Source organism: Marmota marmota, unplaced genomic scaffold, assembly GCF_001458135.2.
Source record: "Marmota marmota marmota unplaced genomic scaffold, marMar, whole genome shotgun sequence".
Taxonomy (NCBI): domain Eukaryota; kingdom Metazoa; phylum Chordata; class Mammalia; order Rodentia; family Sciuridae; genus Marmota; species Marmota marmota.
In genome coordinates, this window is record NW_026000241.1 from 19,070,553 (window position 1) to 19,084,536 (window position 13,984).

A 13,984-nucleotide genomic window follows, 5' to 3' on the forward strand; every position below is an offset into this window, starting at 1 on the left:
CTCTCTCTAGTTGCACCTCACTTAACCTTACACACAGAAAATCCCAAAGATTCCACAAAATAATTATTAAAGACAATAAATGAATCCAATAAACTCAAAGATAAATTCTACATACGAAAATCTGTTGTATTTCTAGCAATGAACAATCAAAATAGGAAATTAAAACTAATAGCACCAAAAGGAATAAAATATTTAGAAATAAATTTAACCGAAGAGGTGCAACATTTGTATACTGAAAACTATAAAACACTGGTGAAAAAATTAACGACATTTTTATAAATGGAAAAATATCCTATGTTCATGAATTTCAAGATTTAATATTAAGACTGGCAATACTCCCCAAATTGATTTAAAGAATCAATGCAGCCAGGTGTGATAGCGCACACCTGTAATCCCAGCAACTCAGGATGCTGAGGCAGGAGGATCCAAAGTTCAAAGCCAGCCTCAGCAACTCAGCAAGGCCCTAAGCAACTCGGCAAGACTCTGTCTCAAAAAAAAAAAAAAAAAAAAAAAAAAAGGATGAGAACGTGGCTCAATTTAAGCACCCCTGTGTTCAAAAAATAAAATTAAAAAAAGATTAAATGCAATCCTTATCAAAGTTCCAATCTTATTTTCCGTAGAACAAGTTGATCCTAAAATTCATTTGGAATTGCAAAAATTACCCAAATAGAGAAAACAATCTTTAAAAAGAGCAAAGTTGTACAACTTAAGATTCTCTCCCCCCCATTTCAAAAAATACAACAAAACTACAATAATAAAACAATATGGCACAGGCTTAGACATACCAAGTGATTTTCCACAAAGGTGCCTAGGCCATTCTCTTCAATAAATGATGCTAGAACAGAATAACTATATGCAAAATATGATGTTGGACATTTACCTCACGTCACCATTCAAGATTTATTTCAAAACTGAGCAAACACCTAAACAGAAAAGCTAAAACCATGAGACTCTTAGAAGACCACATTAATGGTAAGTCTTCATGACCTTCAATTTTTTTCAATGGAATCCTAAATATGACACCAAAAACACAAGGAACAAAGGAACACTAGATAAACTGTAATTCATCAAAACTGAAAACTTTTCTGCATCAAAGAACAGTACCCAAAGACAGAAAAGACAATCCACAGAATAAAAGAAGGTACCTGTTAATCATACAGCTGATAAGGTCTAGCATCCAAACATGTGGATATAAAATTCACTATTAACTTCTATAAAGTATATGATTGAGTGGCTTTTAGTACATTTAAAAGTATGTTAAAGAATTCTTACAATTCAACAAAAAGACAACCCATTTTTTTAAAAAGGTCAAAGGTAAATAGACATTTTTCCAAAGATATACAAAGGGCAAATAATCACAAGGAAAGATGACCAATATCATTAGCCATTAGGAAAACGCAAATCAAAGCCACAATGAATATGTGAATGCATGACCAATGTGATTGTGCAACCTGTATACTGTATACTCAGAAAAATGAGAAATTATATCCCATCTGATTCAACGTATGATGTCAAGGTCATTGTACTGTCATGTGTAACTAAAACAAATTTTAAAAAATAATTTTTAAAAAAAGCCACGAGATACTTCATACACATTATGTCAACTATAATTTTTTTTTCTTAAGAAAATTATGATTGGCAAGGATGTGGACAAACTGGAACCTTTATGTACTGCTGGTAAAAATGTAAAATGCTGCAGCTATTTGGGAGAGTGCTTAGCAGTTCCTCAAAAAATGAGACCATATGACCCAGCTACTCTGCTCCCAGGTATATATACCCAAGAGAAATGAAAAATAGTGGTTAGATAAAAACGTATCTTCATATAACAGTACTATTCAAAATAGATAAAAAAGTGGCAATAATTTAAACATTCATCAACTGAGGAATGGACTAACAAAATATGGTATATCCACATAATGGAATATTACATGGCCATAAAAAGAAATGAAATATTAACACATGCTATAATGTGGATGAACCTTGAAAACATTATGCTAAGTAAAAAAGAGCCAAACTCAAAAAAAGGGCCAAATATTGTAGGATTCCATTTATATGAAATGTCCAAAACAGGCAAATCTACAGGCAGAAATGGGATTAGTGTGGTTGCCAAAGGCAGAGAGAAAGGGAAAAAGAGAGGTGACTGCAAATTCTCTGGGAGGAAGAAAAATGTTCTGGAATTAGGTATCAATGAATGTACTAAAAGCCACTCAATTGTACACTTTAAAAGAGTTTAATAGTGAATTTTATGTTATATGAATTTAACCTAAAAAATAAAACAGAAAAACGAATATGGATGTAAAATAGAGGCTTTTTTTTTTAAAACAGAACCAATAAGGCATCTTGGAAATAAGATCAAATAAATCAAACACATACATAAACACACACACACACACACACACACACACAGAGACAATGGCTGAAGAACCAAAAAACACAGCTGATTTGTCCCTTAATGAATTAGAAGAATGACCTGAGATACTCTCTCTGAAAGAACAACATAAAGAGAAAAAATAAAATATACAGTAAGGTCCAAAACCATCACCATCAGTCTACCAGGAACTCATAAGGAAATAATGGAAGGGATGGGAAAAAAGAATCTAAAGAAATAGAACCCCCAAACAGGAATCTAATGTGTAAAGAACCCAACAGGTCCCAAACATGATATATTATTTACAAAAGAAAAAATAGATAAACACCTCAAATTTTTGAAATTAAGATTAAACAAAATGATTAAAAGCTACCACTGACAAAAACAACTCAAATCAAGTACCAACTTTACAACTTACTTCACAACTTATAGCTTACTTAAAATGAGATTCTTCGAGTACAAATGGCAAATAGTAACCCTAAGTCATAAGGCTGTTAGAAATGTCAAGATAAATAAAAGCACTTCATTTTTATAGACAACATACATACAATATACACCAATGTCTGGGAGGAAGAAAAATGTTCTGGAATTAGGTATCTAATGTCTGTATAAGATAAACTTTTTTTCACACAGTATTTTTTAAGGAGATGCTTCTCACAACTAATATATATTTCATCAGGCAATGTCCTTATCAAAAAAAAAAAAAAACTTATTACAAAATCAAACACATCTTCCAATAAATGACATCTCAAAATCAAGGAAATACAATAGTATTTAATATTTATATAATTACTAAGTAGCAGACATGTGTGTTATCCCACTTTACAACTCTACAGGCTAAATAAACACTATTATTATTACTATTTTCTGGGTGAGTCAGCTGAGACATGAAGATGTTAAACACTTTGCTCAGAGTCACAGCTAGATGTAAGAGGTAAGAATCAAATCCAAATATAATTCCACACTGAGACTTTAACCACTGACTGAACTATGTGCAAATTATGAAGTATCAAATAAAAATTTATTCTTATAACTTCTATTTACTAAATGCTCCTGGAATACTTTCTATTTGACTCACCATGTCTGCTATTTTTCAGGGTTTGTCTGCCCCACACACAAATAATTTTTCTTGATGCCATCACTTACATGTGATTTCTAACAACTCTTCACTTTCTTTTCCCTATGTCTACCTGCTATTTCTAGTGTCCATTCAATTGCAACACAAGATGACAGCTTGCTTGGCCCACAAATCAGCAGTACTGAAAGGACTGTAAGGTATTATGATTATAAAGTCTATAACCTCTTTTAATGGACATGTAAATGACTGGAAACCTGATTAAGAGTAAGATTTTGATTCAGTAAATCTGGAGTGAGGCCTGAGATTCTATATTTCTAACAAGCTCAACACAGCAATGATCTAATACTAAAATATGTAAACACTCAATTTACTTGAGTTTTTCAGATTACTGACTCTGTCTACATAGATAAGGTTGGTGATGACTTAATAATTAATGTAGAATCCCTCATAAATAGCAGCCTTCCAGAGTTGATAATGCAGTAAGTTTCCATCCTAATCTTTTTCAAAAGTTGATTTGCACTGGAAAAATGAATAACAATCATCATTACCATCAACAGTTATAAATGCAATACTATCATCAGATTAGTAACATAACAGTAATAACAACTATAATTTATTAAGCACATCCTATGTGTCCCTGAGCGCAGGCATTTCACCGTTTTAATTTTATCTTTTAGGTAATCCTGGGAGGTAAATATTCTCATCTACAAGATCCATACTGTTATCGTAAGTATCATAAGTATTTAAATGCTCTGCCTCTCTCCCAATGTACTTGGAAATTATGTAAATGTAATATCCTCTGAAAGTTAAATGAAAAAATCAAAATATCAAGAACTGATAAGAGAGGTCACCTAAAGAGAGGACTCCAAAACTGGCCAGACCTTATAATTAGTTTCAAAGTATCTAGAGCTAAAGAAAGAAAATGTATCAATTAGGGAAAAAGATGAAGGCACCATAAAAAATTTACATTGGTAAACAGTAGGCTTTAGTTTAAAAAAAAACTTTACAAAATGTTTTATTCCTGTTAATAAAATTCCATCTTTACTGGTAAATAAACGTAGAAGTTTTATAAAACATTTGATGGCCTAACTTCCTTTGTCTGACTCCATATTCCTCAAGAAACCTGATCTGCCTATATAGAAATGAAATAATTAATTACAAAGACTTCAGTTTGTGTGATAGTGCTTTCGTACAGCATTCTAACACTACACAATAGTCATATGAGTTTTATTAACATGCGTTTATTTGCTCTTAAGGTAAGAATGAACTCATTCAACCAGGATTCCCCTTGAGAGTTAGGAGCAAGCCTTGGCACCACAGTAAATTCTGGGGCCAAGATGATGAGTATTATCCTGTGAAACCTTCCAGGCCTCATTTCTGTTGAACACCAAGAGATCAAGTTTTTATTCGAAAAGTAAATCTTTTAAAACATACCTCATCTAAAATTTCTCTATTTCTTTGTAGTAGTTCAGGTAGTTCTTTGATCAACTGATCAACAGTCTGGATACCACCCTGTTCAATTACTGATGTGGACTTAGTTAATATAGATTGAGGTACAGTATCTCCAGACACATCTTCAATTGCTGCTGGAAGATTAAGGGAAGCTAACACGCTGAAAAAAATGAAATATTATGTCATGTTTAAGTCTAAACCACTTTTAAAATCTTAATTGCCTATATCCAAATCAATGGCAATAAAGTTAGCATCTAAAAAATGCAGATAACCCCAACTAACAGAAAAATAAAGCAAAGATAAAGAAAAAGACAGATTTTTTAAGACAAAATCATTACAAAATTAAGTTATTTAAGTTCATAGTTCACAAGTATTAGCCAAGAAGAAAAATTATGACAGCATTAAAATATACTAGATATCTTTGGCCTGTAGCTCAAACTTAACTTCTCTTAGTCTAAGTAATTAAAAGTCAAAAAATCCTTCTTTTTCAGTAGCACACGCATATAATCCCAGCAACTCAGAAAGCTGAGGAAGGAGAATTTCAAGTTCAAGACCAGCTTCAGCAATTTAGAGGCCCTAAGCAACTGAGCAAGAGACCCTGTCTCAAAATGAAAAATTTTTAAAAAGGGTTAGGGATGTGGCTCATTAGTTAAGCACCCCTGGGTACAATCCCTGGTACCCCTACCAAAAAAAAAAAAAAAAATTTTTTTTTCTTTAAAAAAGCAGTCTTTTATGACACTTTTGATGGTAACACTGTCACTAACAAACCAGAAATAATAATAGCTAAATTTGATATTATTTAAGCAAAATATCAATAGAACAATAGGAAAGCTAAGTATTAATTACAGTATTAATTAATTCACCTGTTCTCAGCTTTGTGGCGCAATAACAATTTTTCACTTACTTCCTTTACATGATAGGGATGGGGGACTTACCCCTTCCTACTATTCATAAAGACAATAAAGCAAATAACATGATATAATGTAATAAACTGCTCAGAAAACAAGTTCTGTATAAACTCAGGGTGCCTCTTAATCATATGGAAGAGGAAATTATTGTTGCCTTCTTGCTAGATAAAGAAAAATGATGTCAAATTCTATGCATTCATCAAAATGATAAATCAAGACTAGGTCAAGTCTAGGATAATATGCTCTCAATCACATATATCTACCAAAGACCTTGTCTCCAAAATATATAAAGAACTCTTTAAAGATAATTAAGAAGGAAAAACTAAATTTAAAAAAGGAGCCAAATGACTGGTGTGGAGCTCAGTAGAAGAGCACTTAAGCTAGATGCACAAGGTCTAGGTTCCATCTCCAGCACCATAAAAATAAAAAGGAATCTGATGTTTCAACTGACCACTTCATAAAAGATATATAAATAACTACTGAACACATGAAAAGTTGCTTAACATCATTGGTAATTAGAGAATGCAAATTAAACTCCAATGAGATATGGCTACATATACACTAGAATGGCTAATATTAAAAAGTTTAAGTGTTGGTGAGGATGCAGAGCAACTACATTTTTCACAATAGTGCAGGTAGAATGTAAAATGAAAAATCCACTTTGGAAAACAATCTGGCAATCTCATATAAAGTTAAACAAATTCAAACTATAAAACTCCAACTCAAGGGGCTGGGGCTGAAACTCAGTGGTAGAGAACTTGAATTTTAATTGTGAGGCACTGGGTTTGATCCTCAGCATCACATAAAAATAAATAAATAAAGATATTGTATCCATCTAAAACTAAAAAAATTTAAAAACTCCAACTCAAATGTCACTTCTAGGGCTAGGGATGTAGGTCAGTGGTAGAGCACTTTCCTAGCATGTGCAAGACCCTGAGTTCAATCCCCAGCACTGGAAAGAAGGCAGGAAGGAGGGAGAGTCTACTACTCAGTATTTACCAAAGAAAACTAAAACATGTCCACACGAAGATTTGTGTAAGAATGCGAAGCAACTGAAATGTTTTATCAACAGGCAAAAATTAACTAAAAAAAAAATTAACAAACTACTATTGACTATAAAACACTATTCAGACAAAAAAAAAATCACACTGATACACATGACAATACAGATGAATCTCAACAGCAAACTGAACGAAAGAAGTAGAGAATATACTGTACATACTGAAAGTACTACATATTGTACAACTGTAGCAATACTATACTGTGCATAATGTAATTAATTATATTCATATTAAACTGTATAAAGAGTAAAACCAAAAAAAAAAAAGAGTAAAACCTATAGTTACAGGGAGCACATGATTAGTGACCCGGGACCAGGGGAAGCGGGACGGAAGGGAAGAGGCATAAGAGAATCTTAGGGTAATAGAAATATTTCCAGTCTCAATCTTAGGGGTGGTTACACGGACACAAAGGTTTACCAAAACTAACTGAACTATACACTTAAAAATAGGTGTATTTTATTATGTACAAATTATACCTGACTTTTTCTTAGAGCATTATGTTACACATAGTAGCTGGGTTCATTCTGACAAAATCATATATGCATGAAATTTTATTTCAGTTCTCATTCGTCATCCTTCCTCCCCCTATTATTCTTCCTCTACTTATCTTCCTTCCACTCACTTATTTATTTTTGATTGGTTCTTCTTATTTATGTAAAGGTAAAATGTCATGGCATATTTCTATGTGCACATGATTTTATAAAATTCATTCTCCCCTTTCTCAACCCTCCTCCTTTTTTGTCTTTTACTCCACTGATCTTCCAACTTTATGATCTCTGGTCCTCCACTCCTTCTTTCCCTTACTTTTCTCTAGATTTTATACATAGGAGAGAAAACATTCAACCCTTGGTTTTCTGAGACTAGCTTACCTCACTTAGCGTGATGTACTCCATTTCCATCCATTTACCAGAATGCCATAATTTCATTCTTTTTTATATAAGCTGAGAAAAACTCCATTGTGTATATACCACATGTTCTGTATCCATTCACCTACTGATGGGCAACTGAGCTGATTCCATATTTGGCTACTGTGAACTGTGCTGCTACATACATTGAGGTGGCCATATCACTATAGTATGCTGATTTTAGTTCTTTTGGAAAAACACCAACGAATGAGATAGGTGGGTCATATGGTAGTTTTATTCCTAGTTTATTTTGTTTTGTTTTGTTTTTTGAGGAATCTCATGCTGCTTTTTAGAGTGGTTATACTAATCTGCAGTCCCATCAACAACATACAAGTATACCTTTTCCCCACATCCTTGCCAGCATTTATAATTATTTGTGTTCTTGAAAACTGCCATTCTAACTGTAATGAGATGAAATCTTTGTGTAATTTTGATTTCCACCTCCTATATTGCTAGAGATGTTGAACATTTTTTCATTTATCTGTTAGCCATTTGTGTTTCTTTTGAGAAGTATCTATTTGGGGTTTTTGCCCATTTATTGACTAGGTTATTTGGTTTGCTGTTGTTGTTTTTAGTACTTCATATGCTCTAGTTATTAATCTCCTGTCAGATGAGCAGCTAGCAAAGATTTTTGCCATTGTATAAACTCTCTTCACACTCTTAATTATTTCCTTTGCTGTGCAGAAGCTTTTTGATGTAATGGCATCCACTTATCGATACTTGGTTTTGTTTCTTCAGATTTTAGGGGTCTTGTTAAGGAAGACAGTGCCAGCACCAATATTGTGATGAATTGGCCCTATGTTTTCTTCCAGCAGTTGCAAGATTTCTGGTCTAATACCTAAGTCTTTGATCCATTTTGATTTTACTTTTGTGTAGTGTGAGAAATAGGATCTAGTTTCATTCTTCTAATATGGATATCCAGTCTTCCTAGAACCATTTGTTAAAAAGACAATCTTCTCTCCAACATATATTTTGGGCATCTTTGTCAAGTAGCAGATGGCTGTAAGTATATCAGTTTGTCTATGTGTTTTCTATTCTATTCCTTTGATCTTCGTGTCTGTTTTGATGCCAATACCATGCTGTGTTTGTGACTGTAGCTCTGCAGCATAATTTGAGATTAAGTATTGTAATGCCTCCTGCATTGCTCCTCTTGTTCAATATTGCTTTGGCTATTCTGGGTCTCTGATTCTTCCGAATGAATTTAAGCACTGTTTTTCCTAATTCTGTAAAGAATGTTATCGATAATCTGATGGGGACTACAGTGAATCTACATATTGCTTTTGGTATATGGTCATTTTGACAATACTAATTCTGCCTATCCAACAATATGGGAGGTCTTTCCATCTTCTAAGTTCTTCAATTTCTTTCATAAGTGTTCTATAATTTTCATTGAAGAGAACTTTAACCTCCTTGGTTAGATCAACTTCAATTATTTTGTTGGTTTTGGTTTTTTAAGTTTTTATTTTGTTTTGTTCTGTTTTTTAGGTTACTGTGAATGAAATGGTTTTCAAAATTTCCTTCTCATCAGAATCACTGATGGAGGAAAAGAAAGTTATTGATTTATGAGTGACGATCTTGTATCCTGCTATTTGTTGAATTTGTGGATCAGCTCTAGAAGTTTCCTGGAGTAGTTTTTTGGGTCTTCTAGATATAGGATCATGTCATCAGGAAACAAAGATAGTCTGACTTCTTTTCCTATTTGGTATCCTTTTAGTTTCCTTCTCTTGCCTGATTGCTATAGCTAGTGTTTCAAGAACTGTATTGAACAGAATGGTGAGAGGGGACATCTTTGTTCCTCATTTTAGAGAAATGCTTTCAGTTTTTCTCCATTCAGTATGATCTTGTCTCTGGGTTTGTCATATATAGCCTTTATAAAGTTGAGGTAATTTCCTTTTATCCCTAGCTTCTCCACCATTTTTAACAAAAATGGATGCTGGATTTTAGCAAAAGTCTTTTATCCATCTGTTGAGATGGTCAAATGATTCTTGTTCTTAAATATATTTAAGAGGTGAATAACATTTATTGATTTGCACATGCTGAATCAACCTTACATCCCTAGGATGAAACCCACTTAATCATGGTATATTATCTTCTTGATTTTATACCTAAATTTTTTTAATAAATGAATTATTTTGTCTTTAATCCACCAGAAACAACAATTGGTTTAGAATACTTAATGTACCATATATCACAGAGTTCACTGCTACTTCCCATTACCCTCAAATAAATCTTTCTTAAAATGCAAGCAAGGAGTCAAATGTTCTCACCTCATATCTATAATTAAATTTCTTCTAACTATAATTTATTTGCTAGGGCTTAAAACAATGTCTGCAAGAAGTCTTATAGATTGTGTGTGTGTGTGTATATGTGTGAGAGAGTGAGAGTGTGTGTGTGTGTGTATAAGTATGTGTTTATCTACATCTGCTGAATCATATAGACTTTGACATTTTGTTCCAAGTTCAGAAAAACTATATGTTCATAAACTATTTATTCAAAGAACCACCATGGGAAACTTTAGAGGCTAATTTATAAAAGTTAAGCTCTACCTACCCATTTGCCAAGGTGGTGGCTTCTCTCATTTGAGCAATTGATCTATTAACTAAATCAGCTTTCCTCTGATTAAACGCAGCCAAAGACTGTTGCACTGACACAGGAACCATCTTCTCAAACAGATCTAAAATTATAAATGGACATTTCAACAAAATTTTAGCAAAAAAATTCAAACTTCTTTCTAATATTCATACAGTTTAGAAACATTTAAAGGTCAAAACTAAATCATGGATTGCAGATGTAGCTCAGTAGTTAAATAAATAAGTAAATAAATACTAGAAGTATAATGATTAAAAAATTTTTTAATATCTTTTAGTTACAGATGATGCAATATCTTTATTTTGTTTATTCATTTTTATGTGGTGCTGCGTATCGAACCCAGTGCCTCACATATGCAAGGCAAGCGCTCTGCCACTGAGCCACAACCCCAACCCCATGAGAATTTTTAGATCACTATATACAAGATCAGTGGCAATAATGAAAGTTTTTTTTTTTTTTTAATGTTGCTAGAGATCAAACTCCAGGCCTCAAACATGCTAGGCCTCACACATGCTGAGCTACATCCCTAACCCACAAAGCTTTCCTTCTTGAACTCTATTTTATTTAACTTTTGAGATGCGTTGTCATTGAGTAAGAAAGATCTTTGGTTAACATTGCTCATTTATGGATTAAATTGTGCAAGCCACAGTGCCAGGTTCAATTCCAGCTCCACCACTTCCTCGCCATGTGACCTTGGGGAAATGAAAACTCTGTCCATCAGTATCCTTACTGGTAAAATGGAGATATTAATAGTACCCATCTCATGGGTCTATTCTGAGAAATAAATGAACTAATCTTTATAAAATCCTTGAGTCCCTGGCATAGGGCAAATATTTTGTATTTGCTAAAATAATAACTCTTTCTCAGGAACTTAGAATATTATCTCTGGGATCTCAGCTAGATCCATCAAATACATATTACATATATTAATGATAAACAAAGATATTATAACATTTATTTATCTAACACAAATATGATTCCATAAATCTACATTTTAAGAAATAACTATGTCTGCTGGGGATGCAATTTAAGAGTACAGCATTTGCCTAGCATGTGTGAGTCCCTGGATTCAATTCCCAGTACCATTAAAAAAAAAAAATTACATGTTTATTTTTATCTGTTTACTTTTTAAGTGCTTGTTTAAAATCTTAATCATTCAAATAGTTTCAAGCTTTCTGACTGTTGTATATTTTATGCATGCTTTAACATTTATTTTCCATCTTAAAATGCCATTAAAGCTAGGCATAGTGCAGCACACCCTGCAATCCCAGCTACTCTGGAGGCTGAAGCAGGAGGATAACAAGTTTGAGGCCAGCCTTAGCAACTTACCAAGACCCTGTTTCAAAATGAAAAATACAAAGGGCTGGGGGTGGGGAGGGATTGGGGGTGTAGCTCAGCGGTAGAGTGCTTGCCTCGCTTGTAGAAGGCACTGGGTTTGATTCTCGGCACCAAATAAAAATAAAATAAAAGTATTGTGTCCATATACAACTAAGAAAATATTTTTAAAGGACAGGGGGGCCCACTGGGGATGTAGCTCAGTGTTAAGAAGAGCTCCCCTGGGTTCGACTCTAGTACCACCTGGGAGGAAAAAAAAAAACGACTAAAGATACAATACTTAATTTTTATTCTCACATTCACTTCAAACAATATGCATGCAAATATATCAAAATACTAGAGCAACTGTGTGATTTTTAGTTAAAAATAATACAGATTAAACTGGAGAAAAGATGAGAAAGATTAATGTGCACATGAGTATCAAACATACCAGTAAACTTCTGGCTGATGGGTACATTGACTGGGGTAGATTTCACAAGTGTGGCTTTGCCAATAGGATCTAGATCTTTAAGGTCTGGAACACGATCATGATAAATGAAGTCATTATCCTTCTTTGCTGCAGTAAGGGCACGGCTGATTTTGTCAGAAAAATCCTTTACGTTGACATATTCATCATAGCGAGATGCCACTGTCTTAATCAATTCCGCTGCATGCTAAAAAGAAAAATGACCAAAAAAAGAAACATTTTCTTTCTCTACGTAGCATTGATTTATTTTTTCCATTTCTTAATTGGTTCATTTTAACTGTACTTAATAGCAGGATTCATTGTTACATATTCTTAAATGCACACAACATAATAATTGGACCGTTACCATGCCTAGCATTGGTTTAAAATAAAAACTTTAATTTGAGGGCTTTACATTTCCAGCATTATGGGTAACAGAATAACCTGGAAATTCTCCCATCACCAAATACCCAAAAATTGAAGAATAATATATACTAAAAATCCCCTTTACACACATGGGTAAATTACCAAGGTAGTAAAAGAAATCCAATGGTCAATCAAGATAAACTGACATTGAGAAAGGCTGGGTGTTGAATTATGTCTATGAACCCAAAGAATTCACACGTAAATTGTACTAATACCCCTCACAGAAACCTAAGACATGAATCTTGAAACCATACAAGTGTGAGATTCACCTCCATCACAGCCCCTCACATGAAGGAAGGAACTCTCAATAAAAGGAGAAATCAGGAAAAATTTAAACAGAAACACAGAAAAATACTGTGTCATTTCAACATCAATAAGAAAGCAATTTTTAAAAAAGGTTTGGCCTTGGGTTGGGGTTGTAGCTCAGTGGTACAGCGCTTGCCTTGCATGCATGAGGCAACTGAATTCAATACTCAACACCACATAAAAAAAAAAAAGTAAATACAATAAAAAATATTTTTAATAAAAAAGGTTTGGCCTTTTCTTTTTAAGATGAATAAATGTCTCACACAAATTTAAGGCTCAAACTATATTATTTAGGTGGCAAAAATGTAGCAATGTCAGGTAAAATAGACAGTAAAGCCAAAAACACAAAAAGAGATAAATTCAGCACATGTTTTAATATTTGCCAATTTGCCAGACAGATACAAAACTTCTTAAATTTTGCATGTAAAAACCTCTCACTATATAAGCAATTTTTTTTTGAAAGAGAGAGAGAGAGAGAGAATTTTTTTAATATTTATTTTTTAGTTTTCGGCGGACACAACATCTTTGTTTTTTGTATGTGGTGCTGAGGATCGAACCCGGGCCGCACGCATGCCAGGCGAGCGCACTACCACTTGAGCCACATCCCCAACCCCATAAGCAATTTTTTTAAGGGTGGGGGGTAACAGGGGATTTAAGCTTTACCACTGAGCTACATAACCAGCCCTTTCTATTTTTTTATTTATATATGATAACAGAATGCATTACAATTCTTATTACATATATAGAACACAAATTTTCATATCTCTGGTTGTATACATAGTATATTCACACCAATTTGTCTCTTCATACCTGTACTTTGGATAATAATGATCATCACATTCCACCATCATTAATTGCCCCATGCCCCTTCCCTTCCAACCCCTCTGCCCTATCTAGAGTTCATCTATTCCTCTCCCTATACCACTATGAATCAGCCTCCTTATATCAAAGAAAACGTTGAGCATTTGTTTTTTGGGGGATTGGCTAACTTCACTTAGCATTATCTTCTCTAACTCCATCCATTTACCTGCAAATCATATGATTTTATTCTCTTTTACTGCTGAGTAATATTCCATTGTGTATATATGCCACTTTTTTTTATCCATTCATC

General features: G+C 33.5%; 1 protein-coding gene across 2 annotated transcripts in view; it reads right to left on the bottom strand.

Annotated features, from left to right (window-relative positions):
- Positions 1-13,984, bottom strand: part of LOC107145517 (programmed cell death 6 interacting protein) — a 75,073-nt gene that overhangs the window by 24,026 nt on the left and 37,063 nt on the right. For both annotated transcript variants that reach the window (XM_015489529.2, XM_048795069.1), the window contains exons 8-10: positions 12,127-12,349; positions 10,323-10,446; positions 4,881-5,058 (exon numbers count right to left, since the gene is read on the bottom strand). In XM_015489529.2, coding sequence (XP_015345015.1) covers positions 4,881-5,058; positions 10,323-10,446; positions 12,127-12,349 — 525 coding nt within the window. The remainder of the gene's footprint in view (positions 1-4,880; positions 5,059-10,322; positions 10,447-12,126; positions 12,350-13,984) is intronic.